We start from the raw sequence: 22,749 nt of genomic DNA, 5'->3' as shown, positions 1-22,749 counted from the left end.
CTGAGGGTCTTTCGTAAGTCGAAAATTTTCATAAGTCGAAGCACCCATTGCGCCTTTTGAGTGAACGATAGGCTATAGGCTAATTGCTAACTGCAGGCATTCTGGGCTCAGCCAATCAGAGCCAGCGGATTTCGTTACGCGGGCATTTTGCCGTAACACGGGCAGAAATATTGCCGTTAAGTGCCTTCGTAACTTGAATTTTTCGCTAAATGGGGTATTCGTAAGTTGGGGTTCCACTGTACAAGTAATCTGCAATAAATTACAGTAATAAAATAAACTACTAACTCTTTTACGCTGTGTCCACACCTACATGGGTATTTTTGAAAACGCAGCTATTTCTATGCGTTTGGGACTGTATTTTGTTCTGATCTTATATCAAGGAAGAGCTTAACTGTTATTGCTATTATCATTAAATTAAGAGAAAAAAGTTAAACTTTTCTGATTTCATTAGCCATGTATCTATGTGTAGCTGCTCTTTGAGAATCATGCATAAAACGCATACATGGACAAAGCAAAGCAACTACTGTAATCAAGACTGTGCTGCACACTAAAATTCAACAGTGGTTGGAGGCCTCTTGATATGGAGAATGAACAGGTTACAGAATAATACATACTCTTACTAATTTTATCTGCAGTGGCATGTCATTCAAATAACAAATTTCCAGAGTTTGACAGAACAAAATAAAAGCACGTCATGATGAATGTGTGAATGACTCAATAACCTTTAGCTATCAGTCACTTGGTATGTTTTTTTTTTGTTTGAGTAAATTACAAAGTAAGTAATGAAAATGCATCAGAAAGAAGAAGCAGTTTCTACAAAGCCAGTATCAATGGACTATATCCTGCTGGCAGCTTATTTATATTCTGAAAGGATGATGACCCAATTATGTAAAAATAATAATAACATTAAAATTCCATTTTACTGCATTCAGTTTTGAAAGTGACTATGGTGCCTTCTTCCCCATAATATGTTTTTTTGTATTATTTTCTGGTTTCAGTAAGATGATATAACATTTGGGTATGAAGATGCAAATTAGCAATCCAAAACTGGAAGCAAGTATAGCAAATATTTCTACAGCAACACTGAACTTCCCAGGAGAGCTAACATATGCTGGGATAAATGTAATCCACACTGCACAGAATATCAGCATGCTGAAAGTGATAAACTTGGCCTCATTGAAATTATCGGGTAGTTTTCGAGCTAAAAATGCAAAAATAAAACATAAAATAGCCAGAAGTCCTATATAACCAAGAACAGCCCAAAAGCCTACAGCTGAGCCGAGGGCACACTCTAAAGTGATTTTATCTTTGATTTCCTTAAAATTCTTAAACGGAAAAGGAGGAGAAGTTGTTAACCAGATGATACAAATATTAACTTGTATAAGAGTGAATGCTGTAACACAGAGTCTCTGCTGTGTCTGCCCAAACCATTTTTTAACATTACTACCTGGACGTGTAGCTCTGAAGGCCATTAAAACAACTATTGTTTTTCCCAGAAGACAAGAGATACAGAGGACAAAGGTGATGCCAAATGCTACATGTCGGAGCATACAGGACCAATCAGAGGGCTGACCAATGAAGGTCAGAGAACACAGGAAGCACAGAATTAAGGAGAAGAGCAGCAGGAAGCTCAGTTCAGAGTTGTTTGCCCTGACAATAGGAGTTTTCCTATACTTGAAGAAAATGAGTATCACAATAATTGTCATGCATGCCCCAAATAAAGATGCTGCAGTGAGCAGTGCTCCCATAATTTCTTCATATGACAGAAACACTGCTTCCTTCTTTATACAGGCATCTCTTCTTTCATTTGACCAAAACTCAGGTAGACATCTCACACAGGTGATAGAATCTGGAAATTAATATTGAAGCAGATGTTACACTTAATGAATACAATTTTTTATGCCTCTGCTATGATATATTCTACTGGTGTTGAATTAGAAGTGCATAAACAACATTATTATTGAATGGCTGCCACACTGTTTTGTGATCAAATGACGATTTAAAGATATAACTTCTAGAGCATTCATCAGAGTTTATGAATGTGGTATACTTGTCCTTTGCATTTTAGAAGCAATGTGCAAATAATTCTAAATATTTAGTAGCAAGCACAAAGGCAGAAAGATACACAATTTTACATAATACATCCTGTTACAACAGTGGTTCCCAAAGTTTTTTTTGCTAGGCACCCCCCTTTGTTTTACAAGAAAATTCTTTTTTTTAAAAATTCATACCGCAATGACACTGCGGTATTTCTTAGGCATGTCCCCCACTTTGGGAACCTCTGTGTTACAAGATCAAACATGTATCTCTCTTTCTAATAATACATAGTTTTCTATGGCAGCACTTTTTATTACAGCTCGGCATTTGTAAGTAATACCACTCAATTACTGGTGGTAGTTTCTGTGTAATAAGCAGAAACAGAAATACAAAATGCAAAACTGCCTTTCTGTTTAATAACATATTAGAAAGTCTTTAGAATCTTTTTCTTCAATTGATCTTTCTTAGTTAACTTCAGTAATTAATTCCTCCAAACCATCAACATGTCTTCCTGACTGCATTCATACAAGACTGCACAAAGAAGTCCTGCTATTAATTAATGTGTCAATCTTAAATATGATCAACCTATCTCTAATAATTTGCTATGTAGGCCTTCAAGCTTATGGAACGCCAGGACTGCCATAATGAATTAATTAAATACACCATTAAATAATTAATTAAATGTGTCAATAATTAATTAAAATTGGAATTAATTAATTAAATAAATAGTTATGACACATGTAATTAATTAATTATTGACACATTTAATTAATTATTTATGTATTTCACATTTTAATTAATTATTGACACATTTAATTAATTAATTATTGACACATTTAATTAATTATTTATGTATTTCGCATTTTAATTAATTATTGACACATTTAATTAATTATTTAATGATATATTTATTTATTTCATTTTGGCAGTCCTGGTGCCTGGCTCTCATCATGAAATAATTTTATCTGTCAGCCTCACCCATCAAACTCAGGGGGCGGGGTTAACGCTGCCCATGCAGCTTCTCTAACATTTGATTGGTTGCCGTGCAAAGTAAGTCAAAACAGGTCGATCCTAGATAATCGATTGCTTGTGTAGACTTGGGGCAGCCAGGTATCCCAGAATGCAGATCAAATCACAGGCAGCAATGGTGGTGGAGTAGTTTTAAAATACCCCGTTTTTCTGTCACCAGCTACACTTTTAACAGTGTTTTAGCCGCGAATGTCGCGCCATACGTCTGGTCAGGTTGTCAACATAGAACATGTTTGCAAAAGTGCTCAGATGTTTTCAGAGATTTTACTAGCTCTGCTAACAATTAGCATGCAGAGTGCACCCAGGGGGTTACGTTAACCGGTTTGTTTACATATTCCACTCTCCGTGTTCCACATGTTGCATTCGCAGATTCTCATTTTCACCGAACGATTGTCTCTTTCCGCCTGGTCTTGTGTCTCTGTGCTTCTGTAACATAAAGAACGAGCTGACATTTTTCTCACGAAACCAGCGATCAGCTCAACAGACCCTCAGTTTACCTGCATGCATCCCCCTCCTCACCTGTCAGCTGTTTAACACCTGCTGCTAAGGAAGAGTACCCAGCCACTGGTACAGATACGTGGACGACACCTGGGTCAAAATCAAGACACAAGAAGTGGAATCCTTCACTGCGCACATTAACGTTGTGGATAAAAACATCAAGTTCACCAGGGAAGACACAAAGGGCAATTGTTTGCCTTTCCTGGACTGTGCTGTGCACATTGAAGAGAACCGCAAACTCAACATCGAAGTTTACCGGAAGCCCACACACACGGACCAGTACCTCCTCTTTGACTCCCATCACCCTTTGGAACACAAACTTGGAGTAATTAGGACCCTACACCACCGGGCAGAACATGTTCCCTCTAAGCCTGAAGGAAAAAAGAAGGAACACACACATGTAAAGGAAGCACTCCAAACGTGCGGCTATCCTAAATGGGCGTTCTTAAAGTCAGCAAAGAGGCACAGAAAAGAAGACCAGACACCAGCGAGGGAGGATAAGAAGGACAGACGCAACAACATTGTCATCCCCTATGTAGCCGGTGTATCAGAGAAACTCAGGAGAGTTTTCTCCAAGCATGACATCCCAGTATATTTCAGACCCAGCAACACGCTCAGACAAAAACTGGTTCACCCGAAAGACAAAACGCCAAAACACAAACTTAACAATGTGGTGTATGCTGTACAGTGCAGCGAGGAATGCTCAGACCTCTACATTGGAGAGACCAAACAGCCACTTCACAAGCGCATGGCACAACACAGAAGAGCCACCTCCACAGGACAAGACTCAGCAGTCCATCTGCATCTTAAGGATAAAGGACACTCTTTCGAGGATGCCAATGTTCACATTTTGGACAGGGAGGACAGATGGTTTGAAAGAGGAGTGAAAGAAGCCATCTATGTCCACTGTGAGCGACCATCTTTGAACAGAGGCGGGGGTTTACGACACCAACTCTCTGCCATCTATAATCCAGTTTTGAGATCCCTTCCCAGACGCCTTAACGCCCACTCACATCCTGGGCCATCTGCCCTCAGGAATTCGCATGATAAGGTGGGGCCAGGTTTCACAATGAACACACCCGAAACTCTGGCTGATTGGGACCCACACCCAGTTACACACCTTGGCTCAGGCGATTAGAGGATCATCAGGGGGTCCTTTTGTCCCTCTGTGGGGGGTTTCTCCCACTAGGTTTATATCTGGGACTTTCCACCATTTGACCCTTAGAACTGAAGAAGCTTCTCGGATGAGAGGTGAAACGTCTTCAAGCAACTTAAAGAAGTCCAGACGCTTTTCTTTGCAAGCTCCTTTGACTACGATGACCTGGATGACTGAGAACCTTCACAGACATTTTTCCTTACAGAGCACTTTATAGGCGAGCCAGCTTTATCAGCGGCTGATGTCCAATCACACAGCTTTGAAACCTCAGCTGAGTTTTAGCTCTCAGTGGTTAAACGCTGGACTTCATTCACTCAGGTTCTGTCTGTCGGGTCACGTTTACTTCGCTGTTTTATTTACAACTGAGCAAATCGGTTTGGCTGGGGTTAGAGTTATGTTTCATAACTGCATAGTTTCACAGACGTTTAATGGTTCACTGGCACATGTGTTAGACTGAACTATCATCTAAATATCATCTGATTTTTAATAGTTATTCAGCTGTATTCTAAGCACCAGCTGTCTGTTAGAATGTGATTTTTTTTCTCTCTCTGTTGGCAGAGATATAAAAATGCGCAGGAAAATCTGACATGCATGGCGAACTTCACCGACGATATTTAGGGAGTAATAAAAACACATCAAACATAAATAAACCATTTGCCTGTCCCCATTATTGAGAGCATTTTCTCTTCTTATGTCAACACTCTCTCTCTTTTTTTTTTTTTTTTTTTGGCTTTTTCGGTCATGTTATGTTTACCTGTCAAAGGCTTGTTACAAACTATGAAACACATCGTGCAGACTTCTGGATGTTAGAAGAAAACTAATACTGCTCATGAAGGAGACTAAAGGCAGGAAGGTGTCCTTTAAAACTAAACATGTTAATAGGACCTCCCTATTTATATCATAGTTTATGATATAGCACGTGTATTTCAGTAATAGCCTGCTGATTTCAGTGTAGTGGTGAACAGTCACACAGCTGACGTAGGCGTTATCTGTGATACTCCTTAACTATAATTTATCCAAGTTAACTTCAGTTAACCATTCAGACAGTTCTTTTGCAATGAAAAACATAAACACCCATGCTGCCGGTAGGTTTTCTCAGTGCCAGCTGTTAACATTATAGCTGCTTATGCAGTAACCATGGTAACCACGGACTCTGAGCGGCTGGATCGACGGAGGTCAGACAACAATTTTACATGTATGATCTTAAAACAGGACACAGCCACTATACGTGCTTGCCTCACATTTGTTTATATCTAATCTTCCTTTTCAAACATTTAAACAGCAGCGAGTCTGCAGCTGAGGGAATACAAACTCAAATTGTCGGAACAGGTTTGCTCGTTTCTTGGATTCATTTGGTGATTTATTAAATCTATAACTGTTATTCTAATCTGCTGCTGAGTCTCTTGCACTTTTCTTTATGCTGTATATTTTCACGTCTCTGGAATAGTTGGCAGTTAGATAGTCAGCTGGGAAACTTTGTGTTAACTCATGGAGCTGAGGATATCGTGGATATGCTGACCTCGCTCCGTGGTGTACAGGGCCGTTTACCCTCATGATTAATATTCACAATAAAAATATTAGCCGAACATCATGAAGTCTGTATGTGTTTCATAGCGTCGAACAACCTTTGTACAGTTAAAGCCAGCAGTTACTACATGACAGAAACACCAACGTTATCTCTTTTATGCGTTTATACACAGGTCACGCTGATTACTGAACAAAAACCCAAAGATCAGATGTTAAACAGATTTATTTGCTCTCTCTCCTCCTTAAACATTTTTTTAATGTTAGTTATAATTCAGAATTGGCGACTGAAACACGTAGGACACATAAGAACTTCAGGAAATAAAACACCGATAAATATAACCTCAGTAAAAGAAGTCAGCGGGGGTTACTACAGCTGTGTACCGGGGCCTGCGCTTTGTCGGTGGGATTGCTTGCGAGGCGAGCGGGTCTATCCCACGCTTTGCCGTGAGACTGGGCAGACATCTCCGACATCATCGAAGCACTTTTGCAAAGAGGCTGTATCTTGACAAACCGACCAAACACATGAAGATTAAACCACTACATTCTCGGCTAAAAAAATATTAAAACGGTATTTGGTGACACACAAACAGGGTTTTTCAAAGTTCAGTTCTGTTAGCTTCCACGTGCCGGTTGTTGTGTGCTAGAAACAATGGCCACCAGGCCAAAGCAATGGTTTTGACTCGATCAGCGTTAACCCCGCCCCCTGAGTTTGATGGGTGAGGCTGACAGATAAAATTTTTTCATGATGAGAGCCAGGCGCCAGGACTGCCAAAATGAAATAAATAAATATATCATTAAATAATTAATTAAATGTGTCAATAATTAATTAATTACATGTGTCAATAATTAATTAAAATGTGAAATACATAAATAATTAATTAAATGTGTCAATAATTAATTAATTACATGTGTCATATCTTTATTTAATTAATTAATTCCAATTTAATATCCCCTTGGCTTGCTGCCGGTATGTTGGGGTTTTTCCCGGTGGATGAGAGGGTTTGTTCCCTGCGCCTGTAACCCGTTCCCCTGTGTCGGGGAACGGGTCCTGACCGCTTATGCGCCGAGTGGCAGTTCAGAGTACCCAGCATTCTTAGAGTCCCTGGGGGGGGGGGGGGGGGGGGGGGAGTGCTGTTGTCCTGCTGGGAGACTTCAATGCTCATGTGAGTAACGACAGCGAGACCTGGAGGGGTGTGATTGGGAGGAACGGCCTCCCTGATCTGAACCCGAGCGATGTTTTGTTATTGGATTTCTGTGCAAATCACAGTTTGGCCATAACGAACACCTGGTTCGAACATAAGAGTGTCCATAAGTGCACGTGGCACCAGGACGCTCTAGGCCGTAGGTTGATGATCGATTTTGTAATCGTATCACCACACCTGTGACCATATGTTCTGGACACTTGGGTAAAGAGAGGGGCTGAGCTGTCAACTGATCACCACCTGGTGGTGAGTTGGATCAGGTGGCGGGGGAGGACGCTGGACAGACCCGGTGCACCTAAACGCGTAGTGAGGGTGTGCTGGGAACGTCTAGCAGAGGCCCCAGTCTGCGAGATCTCCGGCAGAGCTTCAACAGCATTCCGAGGGAGACTGGGGACATTGAGTCCAAATGGACCATGTTCAGCGTCCCCATTGCCGAAGCTGCTGCATTGAGCTGCGGCCGCAAGGTGGTTAGTGCCTACCGTGGTGTAATCCCCAAACCAAATGGTGGACACCAGAGGTGAAGGGAGCCACCAGGCTGAAGAAGGAGACCTATCGGGCTTGGTTAGCCTGTGGGACTCCGGAGGCAGCCGACAGGTATCGACAGGCCAAGCGGAATGTGGCTTGGGCAGTGGCTGAAGCAAAAACTCGGGTGTGGGGGGAGTTCGGAGAGGCCATGGAAAAAGACTTTCGGACTGCCTCGAAGAGATTCTGGCAAACCGTCAGGCGTCTCGGGAGGGGAAAGTGGTGCTCTACCTACACTGTGTATAGTGCTGGCGGAGTGCTGCTGACGTCGACTGAGAAAATTGTTAGGCGGTGGAAGGAATACTTTGAGGACCTCCTTAATCCCACTGACATGTCTTCTGAGGAGGAAGCAGAGTCTGGGGATGAGGGGAATGACTCGCCAATTTCCGGGGGCGAGGTCACTGAGGCAGTTAAACAACTCCTTGGTGGCAGAGCCCCTGGTGTTGATGAGGTCCGCCCCGAGTTCCTGAAGGCTCTGGACGTTGTAGGGCTGTCCCGGTTGACATGCCTCTACAATGTTGCGTGGAGATCAGGGGCAGTACCCCTGGACTGGCAGACCGGGGTGGTGGTCCACATCTTTAAGAAGGGAGACCGGAGGGTGTGTTCCAACTACAGGGGGATCACACTCCTCAGCCTCCCTGGGAAAGTCTATGCCAGGGTGCTGGAAAGGAGAGTTCGTCCGCTAGTCGAACCTCAGATACAGGAGGAACAATGCGGTTTTCGTCCTGGTCGCGGAACACTGGACCAGCTCTTTATCCTCTCAAGGATACTTGAGGGTGCATGGGAGTTTGCCCAACCAGTCTACATGTGTTTTGTGGACTTGGAGAAGGCATTCGACTGTGTCCCTTGGGGTGTCCTGTGGAAGGTGTTGCGGGAGTATGGGGTGTCTGGCCCATTGCTACGGGCCATTCGATCCATATACAACCGTTGCAAGAGCTTGGATCGCATTGCCGGCAATAAGTCGGACTCGTTCCCGGTGGGTGATGGGCTCCGTCAGGGCTGCCCTTTGTCACCGGTTCTGTTCATAATTTTTATGGACGGGATTTCTAGGTGCAGCCAAGTGGCGGAGGGCTTTCACTTTGGTGGCCTCAGAATCTCATCTCTGCTTTTTGCGGATGATGTGGTTCTGTTGGCTTCATTGGGTGGGGGCCTCCAGCTCGCACTGGAACGGTTCGCAGCCGAGTGTGAAGCAGCAATAATGAGGATCAGCACGTCCAAATCTGAGGCCATGGTTCTCAGCCGGAAAAGGATCGGGGATGAGTTCCTGCCCCAAGTGGAGGAGTTCAAGTATCTCGGGGTCTTGTTCGCGAGTGATGGGAGAAGGGAGCCGGAGATCGACAGACGGATTGGGGCTGCAGCTGCAGTAATGCGGACGCTGCACCGGTCCGTCGTGGTGAAGAGGGAGCTGAGTATAAAAGCGAAGCTCTCAATTTACCGGTCGATCTACGTCCCTACCCTCACCTATCGAGCTGTGGGTAGTGACCGAAAGAACAAGATCGCGGATATAAGTGGCAGAAATGAGCTTCCTCCGAAGGGTGGCTGGCCTCTCCCTTAGAGATAGGGTGAGAAGTTCGGCCATCCGGGAGGGGCTCAGAGTAGAGCCGCTGCTGCTCAACATCGAAAGGAGCCAGCTGAGGTGGTTCGGGCATCTGACAAGGATGCCTCATGGGCGCCTCCTAGGTGAGGTGTTCCGGGCATGTCCCACCGGGAGGAGGCCCCAGGACAGACCCAGGACACGCTGGAGAGATTATATCTCTTGGCTGGCCTGGGAACGCCTTGGTGTTCCCCCGGATAAGCTGGAGGAGGTGGCTGGGGAGAGGGAGGTCTGGGCCTCTCTGCTTAGGCTGCTGCCCCCGCGACCCGGCCTCGGATAAAGCGGATGAAGATGGATGGATGGATAATTAAAAATAGAATGGGAGGGAGAGTATTCAGTTTTCAGGCCCCTGAAACCACCTTCTATAGAACCAGCTTCCAGTTTGGATTCAGGAGACAGACACTATCTCTACTCTTAAGATTAGGCTTAAAACTTTCCTTTTTGCATATAGTTAGGGCTGCATCTCGTGACCTTGAGTCCTCCCTTACCTATGCTGAAATAGGTGTAGGCTGCTTGGGGATTCCAATGATGCATTGAGTAGTTCTTCTTCAGTTACCTTTCTCACTCCCTATGTGTTAATAGACCTCTCTACATTGAATCATACTTGTTATTAATCTCAGGCTCTTCTCCACAGCTTATCTTTTATCCTGTCTTCCTTCTCTCACCCCAACCGCCCCTCCCTGAGCCTGGTTCTTCCAGAGGTTTCTTCCTGTTAAAAAGGTGGTTTTCCTTCCCACTGTCACCAAAGTGCTTGTTCATAGGGGGCCATGTGATTGTTGGGGTTTTTCTCTGTATGCATTGTTCTAGGGCCTACCTTATAATGTAAAGTGGCTTGAGATTACTATTGTTTTGATTTGGCATTGAATTGAATTGAAAAACGCAAAAGGTGTTTCCTGGTAGTCATTACTATTCTTTAAGTGTGATTATTAATATGTTATTAGATAGAAACAGGCAGTTTTGCATTTTGCAGCTCTGTTTCCTGATTATTACACAAACACTCAAACAGTAATTGAGTGCTAATAAATTAGAAAGTACCATATTATTACATTCTTGTTTCTGCCTTGTTACCCTACTATTTCCACTTTTTTACCAAGCTGTAGTTCCACATTATTACCCCTAGATTTTGGGACTTACTATCCATTTACATAAATGTCAGCATTTTATTATTATATTATGCTACCATGATATTACTTCGATATTAAGTGGTTATCACTTTATAAGTGAGCTGTAATAACAAATGCAAACATATATACTATTCTGTGGCAATGTGTTAAATATTTTTAAATATTTCAATCAGGCAATCTAGATGGAGATTATCTCTGCATAAAAACATTCATCAAAATGCTTAAATAGTTCTCGTATGGCGTTCCTACATACATAACTTTGCTTTGTAATGCACCAAAGTTAGAATGAAATATCACCGCACCTGTAACGTTGCTGATTTCTCCCTCTGCACATCTTATACAGTCATAGCAGCAAACAGGCCTTCCTTTCTGGAGTACCTTGTGTGTTCCTGGGGGACATTTCTCATTGCAAACTGACACAGGCACCTGAATGATCAAGAACATTTAACCGTGTATAGACACTGAGAAAAAATTGTGTCTATGGTGTTCTATGTCAAACGATTTCTTAATTTTGAAGCATTAAAACCAAAATAAACAATTTAAGTACATATACATACAATAAAAAAGGAATTGTATGATAGCTTACCTGCTTTGAGTTTCTTGCCCAAATTAAAGACTTGTTTTGCAGTTTTAGCTGTTTCTCTGTAGTTAATGATATATCATAAAGACCAACTATGACAAACTCCACAACGCCGTTTTCTCTTGGCTGCCAGTTTATAATGTCATACTTTGCTGCTGGATCTCCATTCTCATTAAAGTAAACTTCATCTCCTTCCTTAGTTGTGAAATGGATCTTTCGTATGTGTTGCAGAACCTAAGAAGTATGTCATAATTCAATTCATAGCATGACAAAGATATTACACACCTACTGACTGAAAAATATGCAAGAATCAATTTTTAATTAAAAATCTTAATGTGAACACTGTCATGTAAATTAGCAAAAAGCTCACCATAAATGGATCTAGCTGCACATTTTTGTTACATGTTTTATTACAGCTGAGGATATTGTGAAGTGCATGGGCCACTGCATACACTCCTTTGTAGACATTGTTAAAGATAGGCATGAGAGACATGTCAATGAAGTTATTTTGAACTCCAGTCATATCTTCATGTCCAGTACACTCTCTCTGAATGTCTGCTGATGACTTCAACTCCTTGAATTTACAACTAAATGTTGTCTCCCAGAACTCAGTAAACAATTCATTATTAGATGGATTAATTGGCTTCTTATTCAGTATGAACTCTCTCAGGCCAGTGACATGAGCTTTGGGAATGGAAACACCAATGGCACCATCCAGTATGTGATGCATATCCATTTCTGCTGTTTGTGAATCAAATATCCAAGACTCACTGCCTACCCACTGGTACCCAGATAAGTTATGGTATGAAAACTCATGTAGAAGCACATTAAAATCTGCGCGGGCAAGGAATGCAACAATCACCTTGGAGGTTGAAGCCTTTATAATTTCAATTATCTTTTGTATTTTCACATATGGATCTGTCCTAAAAAAAGATACAGAATACTCCAGACAGATGCCCAGCTGCTGTGCAGTTTCTGTGAATGTGGCCATGCCATTATTTCCATAATCATTATTGGATCTGATAGCTCCAACCCAAGTCCATCCAAAATACTTGACCAAATGGGCCAGGGCTCTGCTCTGGTAGTAGTCACTGGGTATTGTTCTGAGGAAGGATGGGTACTTGGTTTTGTCACTGAGACAAGCACATGTGGCAAAGTGACTAATCTAGAATTAAAAATAAAAAAATATAAATGAAAAAGACACAGAATGAAAAAAGATGAAACTGTTAAAAATAAAACGTTCAAATATAATGCAAAATTACAAAAAGAACAATTCTACTCGGTACTTGTACATAAGATGCACCAGGCAAATATATATAATACCCACCACTGGAATAAAAAAAGGTCCAATGACAGTAGCTACTGCTACGGTTGTAGAAGAAGATGTTGTTCCTATAATGGCCTGCACATGTGCAGGTCTGGTACATGATGTCTTGGATGGTACAGACACATTTTCATTACCATTAGCCAAAGCTAATGTAACTCCTACACTTCTGGCAACAGATCCACAATTATCATAGATTTTATAACCCACAGAGAGTCCTGACAGTAGGTCTGTACTGTTATTAATCTCCTCAATGGCAAAAAGCATAGCCTGGGCAAACTGCAAATCTCTGAAATTTAAACTTAATTGAGACAATTATGATTAATTTGCATTGCATTGTGTTTCTTAAAGCAGACATAAATAATCTGGATAAATCTCAAAATATAAAAAAAAGCATTTCAAATTAAAGCATTCAATGGAAGGAAATGAAATAACTGAGAAAATCAAAATACATTTTACTCCTCTTTTGATAGCCAACAGATTCCTTAAATGTAAATTGATTTGTATTGTGTCATTTACCTGATACATTGTAGTGGCAGAGGTTGGTTCATGTAGGAATCTCTTCTGTCTTTCCAGCTTGTGTGAAAAGAAAAGATAGCACCCAATATAATATCCCCATTCTTAGACAGCAGTGGGTTCTCAGGATCTCCTCGCTGCCTGCACACTGGCTCCTCAGCATGAGAGAGAGATGCCACCAACAACAGATGCAGAAATGCCCATCCATGCTCTGGCAATCTCTGTGTCGATGTCATTTCTTGAGCTAAACTCTTAGTAGCATTAAAGCACCACAATGTAGATGAAGGTATTTATACCTTTTGGTGCAGCAAAAGAAAAAATAGAATAGAGACAGATCATTCCCATTTGATGTACAGGTTCAGCAAACGGAGGGACTCGCCCAAATTTGCAATTTAATGTTGGTTCATATACAGAAAATAACGATACACTGTTAGCCTTTGCAGTAATTTCCATAGCTTAGTACTGCAAAATCAACAGTAAAAAACTCTAAAGGATGTTAGCAGTTTAGTACTGTAATTTGCATGTAATTGTGGGAAAATTCCATGAGATTACATTATTTTTACGGTAACTCACCGTACCCATGGAAACAGCTGTAAAATACAGCAAATGTAACAATTGGTGATGTTACTGAGATTACTATTACACCATCCGGATTTCTGTTGTTTTCTACTGTAGATCTAAGAGTAATTACTTAAATCCTCATTCAGAGTGTATTACTATAAAATGCGATTCACTGTGAAAGTAGTATAACATATAAACTACAATATACAGCGTAATTTTTAACTGAAGGAGTAAGTTACAGCCACACTAAAATTTAATTCCTTGAACTGAATGGAACCTCATATATTAATAAATGTATTTGTTTATTCAAACAATGTGAAACATTATTAATACTGTAAGGTTAGTATTGTGATAGAGTCGAGTATATTTAATTATACTCTTGTAGACATTATGACATTATGCTAGTACATTTATGGTGAACAAAAAGTACATCTAAAAGTTAATTTCAAGAATACTGTTATGTACTAAAACGGGGGCCAATATAATCCCAAGAAGCATTATTAGTATACGTACTAGGTAAGGTATACTTGGGAAATATAATTGAAGTATACTTATTTTTTGTATGGCCAGCAACAAAAACTAATGGCTACATTTAGAGTAATGTTTAAAAATGACTTCATTTAGCAGGGTGTTCCTTTGTTCTCTTCTTATTCTTTCTTATACTGGACCTTCATTTGGTTTGTATAAGGTGGTACTTTTTAAGACACCTCTGCCTAACTACAGTGAACTAACCTAATAATATGCTCTGGTCATCATTTTTACTCAAGTTAAGGTGTCACATCCATGAAACTTACACCACTAACCAGCATCAGTCCTACAACTTCACTCTCAAAATTAATAAATTCTGGGACAAGCAGAAACTGTATTTTTAGCGGTGCATTTTGTGGCAGGCCAGACTGCTATTAAATGCACTCTCCTAAACAAATAATTCCTTTGTAGCACCACTTCGTCTTGGTTCAGAAGAGATGTCCTGGATATACGTGATAATGTAACACGGGTGTTTATGTTTGTTCATGTTTAGCGCGTTGGGTTGTGTTTTTAAAGCGATTGTTACGTTTTTGAAGCTTTGTAATGCGACAGGTGCGATAGCCGACACCACACCTTCACCTGACGTACAACGTGACGTATGACGCACACGTCGGGTATTCACTTTCAAAACAACAATGGGGATAGAAAATATTGCTCGAGGTGGTTAATGCTCCTTTCGCTGGTTGCCAACCACCATTAAATAACAACAAGAGGAAAATATTGATCTGTTTCTCAAGTTTTGCACGTTTAAGTCGCAATTCAGACTCAAACAAAGCTGCAAAGCAGGAGAACAACATAACCATCAACTATTGATGAATAGATGGTTAACATGTGCAACTTAGAAGTAATCAGAGTTAACTGGATGTTCAATCGGGTTAAATGCAAGGTTGATTGGATTATATCTGAAGATCGTATGCTATTCGTGATAACTCTGCTAGACTCCAAATTGCTCGTCCATGCGGGAGTATCTCAAAATTAAATGAAACCATATAACACTTTTTCCCTAAAACGGACTGACATGGAACACATTAAAGTTGGATTGACACCAGCTAATCAGTCTGAAGGTAAGTGTTTTTTTCTCTTATTCGAGAGAAGTCAGAAATGCGTTCCTAGTACTGTTTGTTTTGACTTTCAAGCTACCCTACCAGGATATTTTCAGTCAAATGCTAAGAAAAAATGTCAATATCTATGAATGTGGAGACTCAAGAGACTAGTTAGGTAATAGTTGCCAATGGATTTATGAGACTTGATAGAAACTTGGACGTTTGCAACAGGTGAATCGGTGAACTACCGAGGTTGCGCCCAAATGCTTAAAGCTGTTAGCTGGTCAGTGTTTTCAGGTGTGCTTGTACTACCTGTACGGTGCGGGGTGCTGACTAAGTCATGTTAAACCCATTAAAGAGTCGAGCTCAAATATCTTTTCATTTTTGTGCACTGCTCTCTTGTCGGCACACATTTTCTGTTTATTGAAGCCTTTTGTGAATAATTTTGATCATGTAAAAACTGGGAATTGGTCCCTATTGACAATACTCTTACTTTTTGCATTGCATATGTCATTTAGGAAAGGTAATTGGTCACTGAACTTTTTGCAACTATGTGTATTTCTAAATTTTGTGGCATCAGTGCACGCAAATATATATTGTTCAGTTTGCATGTTAAAAGCCACAAACATGTAGCTAACTATAGGCTTTCTTGTGGAACTGAGAACTGCCCTGCCACTTTCAGAACATTTTCTGCCTTCATTCACATATGCCTAGGAATCACAGAACAAGAAGGGAGACCACTAAGGAGGAGTTTTATATGTTCACTGGTGACCTCGGCTGTCAAGTTCCTGGATGTGGGTATGCTGCGCAAAACTTCACAGCTCTTTGTGCCCCTCTCAGATTTCATATCAAAGATGGGGGAGAAAGTATTATGTCCATTTGAAGGTTGCTCTAAATACTTCAGTGTCCGAACATCATTTTCCAGCCATATTTCTCGAAAACATAAGTAGACAGTTCAGCAGTCAAGGCAACAAGAAATTGGAGGATTTGCCATAATACAAGGAGAGGACACAGTTAATCTATTAGAAGACAGTTGACTTTGTGTCATTTAAAAATGCAGGCTAAAATGCTCTTGCCAACCAGCACTATACAGAGCATCATAGAGGATTTTCAGGATCTTTGCAGCTGTAACAAAAGTAGACACTGAATCTAACACCATCTCTCTTTTTTTTAGATGGCAGACCAAAGAATTTGAATGACACCATTACTCTGGAGCTTGGGAATGATTTCCACTCCAACTGTCCCATGCAATCACAAGAGGAGACAGAGGTCATCCAGAGGACAGAAGTATGGTTAGAAATTGTTGTGGAGGCCATGCAAGTTAACTGCAGAAACCCTAAACGTGCATCTTGTGAAGAGGTTGCTAAGATCATTATAAACAGATACCCTCAAACATTTGCAGATTTTACTGAAAAGGGAGAAAGACTGGGTTGTGGATATTATTCACTACTAAGAAGCATCAAATCTAGAGTTCAACATGTTAATCGAGATAATACAACACATAGACTTCGTCAAACAAAGAGAACCAGGAATGAGGAAGACTGCAGTCCCAACAGTAATGCAACCTCACATAAAAAAGTTAGATGCCTTGCAGATAGCTATGGCTGTATAAATTGGCAGCCAGTTGAACTTCCTCAGGGGGAAACGCCAGCTTCTTTAGAGGAAAAGAAACACATCTTGTTAACAATTTTTAATTCAGAAGGACCTGGAGCTGTGGAGAGACCTGATGTGGATGACTTCATGTGCATCACATATATTTCTCAGCGGCAGCTTATCAACAGTTGTCCCTCACTTTCAGTAGCTGAAATTCAGGAGCAGTGGCCATTCTTATTTACTCGGAAAGGTCTTTCGAACCACTTTTACAAACTCACAGGCATCGATGTCAGTGAGTGCTTAGGTCAGGCCCTCGTAACCAAAGGCAGAAGGATTGTTAACTATTTCTCCACCCAGAAGCTCAAATGGAACCTTGGTATAAGGACACTCATCCAGCAGATAGAAAGTGAGGGAGTTTTGACCAACAACAAGGTTGGCACAGCAGCCATACTTCTCATGATGAAGTATTACAAGGAAGATGAAGACTCCCTCTTTGTCTTAGCAAATGTAAGCTTTTTTCATACAGCTCTACAGGGAGTGCAGAATTATTAGGCAAGTTGTATTTTTGAGGAATAATTTTATTATTGAACAACAACCATGTTCTCAATGAACCCAAAAAACCCATTAATATCAAAGCTGAATGTTTTTGGAAGTAGTTTTTAGTTTGTTTTTAGTTTTAGCTATTTTAGGGGGATATCTGTGTGTGCAGGTGACTATTACTGTGCATAATTATTAGGCAACTTAACAAAAAACAAATATATACCCATTTCAATTATTTATTTTTACCAGTGACACCAATATAACATCTCCACATTCACAAATATACATTTCTGACATTCAAAAACAAAAACAAAAAACAAAAAAATCAGCGACCAATATAGCCACCTTTCTTTGCAAGGACACTCAAAAGCCTGCCATCCATGGATTCTGTCAGTGTTTTGATCTGTTCACCATCAACATTGCGTGCAGCAGCAACCACAGCCTCCCAGACACTGTTCAGAGAGGTGTACTGTTTTCCCTCCTTGTAAATCTCACATTTGATGATGGACCACAGGTTCTCAATGGGGTTCAGATCAGGTGAACAAGGTGGCCATGTCATTAGTTTTTCTTCTTTTATACCCTTTCTTGCCAGCCACGCTGTGGAGTACTTGGACGCGTGTGATGGAGCATTGTCCTGCATGAAAATCATGTTTTTCTTGAAGGATGCAGACTTCTTCCTGTACCACTGCTTGAAGAAGGTGTCTTCCAGAAACTGGCAGTGGGACTGGGAGTTGAGCTTGACTCCATCCTCAACCCGAAAAGGCCCCACAAGCTCATCTTTGATGATACCAGCCCAAACCAGTACTCCACCTCCACCTTGCTGGCGTCTGAGTCGGACTGGAGCTCTCTGCCCTTTACCAATCCAGCCACGGGCCTAATCCATCTGGCCCATCAAGACTCACTCTCATTTCATCAGTCCATAAAACCTTAGAAAAACCAGTGTTGAGATATTTCTTGGCCCAGTCTTGACGTTTCAGCTTGTGTGTCTTGTGCAGTAGTGGTCGTCTTTCAGCCTTTCTTACCTTGGCCATGTCTCTGAGTATTGCACACCTTGTGCTTTTGGGCACTCCAGTGATGTTGCAGCTCTGAAATATGGCCAAACTGGTGGCAAGTGGCATCTTGGCAGCTGCACGCTTGACTTTTCTCAGTTCATGGGCAGTTATTTTGCGCCTTGGTTTTTCCACACGTTTCTTGCGACCCTGTTGACTATTTTGAATGAAACGCTTGATTGTTCGATGATCACGCTTCAGAAGCTTTGCAATTTTGAGACTGCTGCATCCCTCTGCAAGATATCTCACTATTTTTGACTTTTCTGAGCCTGTCAAGTCCTTCTTTTGACCCATTTTGCCAAAGGAATGGAAGTTGTCTAATAATTATACACACCTGATATAGGGTGTTGAGGTCATTAGACCACACCCCTTCTCATTACAGAGTTGCACATCACCTAATATGCTTAATTGGTAGTAGGCTTTCGAGCCTATACAGCTTGGAGTAAGACAACATGCATGAAGAGGATGTGGACAAAATACTCATTTGCCTAATAATTCTGCACTCCCTGTATGTTTAATGCTGTTGCTTGCTGTCCTGTTATATTTTTTTTATTTGTTACATAAAATGTCTTGGTCCTTTTTCTGGCAGGAAACATCTACCAGGATGTCCCTTGAAGCAGAGAGCAACCTGCCCATCACCCCAAGGCTGATTATGCTTGGTAAGAAGTCATTTATGAAATAGAGCTGATTAGACCATATTAGAATTTCTGTTTGGCACAGGAGCTTTTCGTGGACACAGGTATCCAGTGTCTGTTTTGTTAGCTCAAATTTCTGTAATTTCCTTTATAAACCAAGGTTGTTGGACAAGTGTCTCAGTGAATCCAGCAAAGTAACAATATCAAATTTCACAATACATATTACTGATCAACGTAGTAGTCTAGCTACACCAACAGCAGAAATACTGAAGTCAATACTGTAAAGTTTAACAGCAGCACAAACTATGAACTCCAAAATAACCATAGAGTTGATTCATCTCTGGTAATTTAACTGGGCTGACTGTTTGTTAGGTGTGTTTAATGTGCAGAATAATTCCCAATTATGTACAATTATAATATGTTAAAACGGACTTATGTACATAAGGCCATTAATAATTAACAGTACGTAGCTATTTGCTTTATGACTATCTAGACAGTGTGAAGAAGTGAAGTATTACAATTATTTTATGTTGCATAATGACAACATGTTGCCCCTATACATTTAAGGACAAAGTTCAATGACCGCCACCTGCTGGATGGTGAGTGCAGAGGGGCGTGTAATTGTTGAGCTGGACAAAGAGAACACCTTTGCTGATGCAATGTCAGTCTCTGACATTGATGTATTCAACCTGGAATACCAGGAGTCAGCGTGTGCAAGTTTTTTGTAAGGATAAACCCTGAAGAGGGAACAAAATGTACCTCCAAGGTTGGGACAAGCAGAAAGACTGGGACCACTGTGAAGCGAAAGGTTGTTTACATTAACCCTCATGTCACAACTTTCCTCCAGCGGCTTACTGAATTTGAGTGGAGAACTTCAAATTAGGTAACTGTTGCCATTTTTAGTGAATTTCTTGTATAATTTAAGTGACCAATGTGTTGTTACCTGTGTCTCCACAGATGATCCATGGCCCATGCTTTCTGGACATTTACACAAGACGAACAACAATGAAGACAAGCTCTCTTGCCATCTTGCAAGACGCTGTCTCTGTCCAATAGGTTTTTTGAGTGCAACAGTTTTGATTTTTTTCCCTTCTTTTACCTGTTTGTTAAAAATTATTTCAGCTACTTACACTTTAATTGTCACATGTATTGGCTCACCCTACAAATCAATGAACTCAGTCCACAAAGCAAGATCAGGGTTCAGTGCAGGTCAGTCAAGTTCCTTCACACCACACACGCTCATCCATGTCGTGGACCCTGTTTTGTGCAATGATTTGGTGGTGTGAGCCAGTATTTTGGACAAAGTGTATATAAAGGCAGAAGTGTGGGGCTTGATATTATATTCATTACAATTCACTTTATTTGTATGGTGCCAACAAAATGAATGCCAAGGCACTTCAAAACCCTACAAAATATAACTAAGAAAACCCAACACTTGAGCATATCGTTAGCTTCATAGCATAAGTGCCTAAGTCATTGACTTAGTCAAATGACTTAGGCAATTATGCTATGAAGCTAACGATATGTTGTCTGCCATGATATGGATATGACATAATATCGTTATTGTTTGTACAACCATCTGAGAAAATAATGTATTACATGGTTTAGTAAAAACAAGTGCTTCCTCAATGAAAATGTTTTCGGTTCTTTTTAGTTTTTGATTTTGGAAATGTGTATTTCAGCAGGGAAAAATCAGTGATAATAAATAAAGTGGTGTAAAGCACATGAATTATATTTTGTGTGTGTCTATCTATCTATCTATCTATCTATCTATCTATCTATCTATCTATCTATCTATCTATCTATCTATCTATCTATCTATCTATCTATCTATCTATCCATCCATCCATCCATCCATCCAATTTTTTTTTGGAACCCTCCAGTCTCTTACAGTATGTTACTGTTAACTGAAATTTCGGTAAAATTACGACCTGTTAAACGGTAAATGACCGCCTGTTGGGACACGGTATCCTCTAGCAGAGATGAATATTTTTGGTACTGATGATGCGTGATAACGGTAAGTTACTGGTTAATAAATTGCAGTTTATTACCTTGCAGCGGGCTTACAGTGGCATACCGTGAATAAACAGTAGTATACCAATTTTTTAATCACAGTATGATGTTACTTTGTTGACGTAATTTACGACATAACGACATAACGGTATCTCACTGGCGTCACTGTTGCCAGTGAGATACCGTAAAAAAGGCTACGGCGTGTTACCATAATTTGTCCAAGAGTATTATACCACACCAGCAAAAAACTGTATCATCCTGCAGAGCATTAAGCTACCGTAACACAGCACAGTGAGGCCAGTATGTTACCGTAAAGTGGCGATGAAAAGTCTAACAGTGTATACAAAGGCCCATTTAAATATAAATTAACAATGGAAAGAACAATTCACTACAAATAATGTACTAAAAAAATCTTTTTCCTATACAGTACTTTTATACTCTTAGAACTTTATACAAGTTACAGTCATCCATTCACTTACACTTTCACATCTGTGATGCATAGATGTGATATTAAGATCTGTCATCAGTCTGATACTAATTCAGTCTGAAGTTAATAGGAAATGGTAAGGAAAATTTACACCATTGAACCCTACTCTAAAAACATGTCATGGACTTAACAATGTCTTTGAAGTATGGTTTAAGAAAGTGTTTAAAGATTTTACAGCATGTGTAGCGCCATCTTGTATCAGTACAGAACTTGATATCACTGGGTTGGTTGGTTGGTGTTACATTTTTTGCTTGGTGTACTGAAATAGGGCAATCCACCTGTGGCCCTAATGCTTGGGTTTGTAGACCCACTTTGCAAATGACAGTTGTGTGGATAAGTGCGTCTTTGCGCCAGCTGCAGATGAAGAGGTAACAGAGAACAAAGGCAACAGCAAATAATCAGCAGTTTAGAGATATTTCAAACATCTGACACCAAAAGATTTATTTGTTTATTTACTGTAACTTGTGTTTACACTAAAAACTCATCTTTTAAAGTACCACATATTATATTTTGTTTTAAATCCTATACAAAGGAAGAGCTTTACTGTTATTGCTTTTACTGATATAGTAAGAGATTTTTTTTTCATCCATCCATCCATTCGCTTATCCTTTTCAGGGTCGCGGGGGGCGCTGGAGCCTATCCCAGCTGTCATAGGGCAAGAGGCGGGGTACACCCTGGACAGGTCGCCAGTCTGTCGCAGGGCCAACACACAGGGACAGACAACCATTTGCACTCTCATTCACTCGCACATTCACACAATGGCAATTTGGATTTTCCAATTAACCTATCCCCTCAAGCTGCATGTCTTTGGACGGTGGGAGGAAGCCGGAGTACCCGGAGGGAACCCACGCAAACACGGGGAGAACATGCAAACTCCACACAGAAAGACCCCGGCCTGATGTTGGAATTGAACTCAGGACCTTCTTGCTGTGCGGCAACAGTGCTAACCACCGTGCTGCCCCAGATTTTTTTTTACTTTCCTTATTTCATTTGCCATATATATGTGTAGCTGCTCTTTGAGAACCATGCATTAAACACATACATGCACAAAGCAAAACAATTGATGGAGTTGCATTGTGGTGCGCACAAAAATTTGATAATGGCAATGGAAACCTCTTGAAAATGAAAATGAACAGGTTATAGAAGAACAGGTACTCTTACTGATTTTATCTGCAGTGGCATGTAATTCAA

The 22,749-nt window shown here is 40.7% G+C and overlaps 1 protein-coding gene and 1 pseudogene across 1 annotated transcript; one reads left to right on the top strand and one right to left on the bottom strand.

Moving 5' to 3' along the window:
• Positions 1-944: 944 nt before the first annotated feature.
• LOC147314693 (extracellular calcium-sensing receptor-like) lies at positions 945-12,860 on the bottom strand. Its single transcript, XM_086260400.1, has 5 exons — positions 12,597-12,860; positions 11,640-12,434; positions 11,276-11,503; positions 10,992-11,115; positions 945-1,849 (listed from the first exon to the last, which is right to left on the bottom strand). Exons 1-5 carry the CDS (start codon positions 12,858-12,860, stop codon positions 945-947), a joined length of 2,316 nt encoding a protein of 771 aa, XP_086116526.1.
• A 2,356-nt stretch (positions 12,861-15,216) lies between these two features.
• Positions 15,217-20,117, top strand: LOC147314692 (uncharacterized; annotated as a pseudogene).
• The last annotated feature ends 2,632 nt before the right edge of the window (positions 20,118-22,749 follow it).

The sequence above is a fragment of the Aulonocara sp. 'chitande type north' Nkhata Bay genome, linkage group LG14 (genome assembly GCF_057382095.1).
Source record: "Aulonocara sp. 'chitande type north' Nkhata Bay isolate Kocher_YH1m ecotype deep benthic linkage group LG14, A_spYH_male_GT1.1, whole genome shotgun sequence".
NCBI lineage: Eukaryota > Metazoa > Chordata > Actinopteri > Cichliformes > Cichlidae > Aulonocara > Aulonocara sp. 'chitande type north' Nkhata Bay.
The sequence above is the reverse complement of the archived record's forward strand: the minus strand, read 5'-3'. Positions and strand labels throughout refer to the sequence as shown.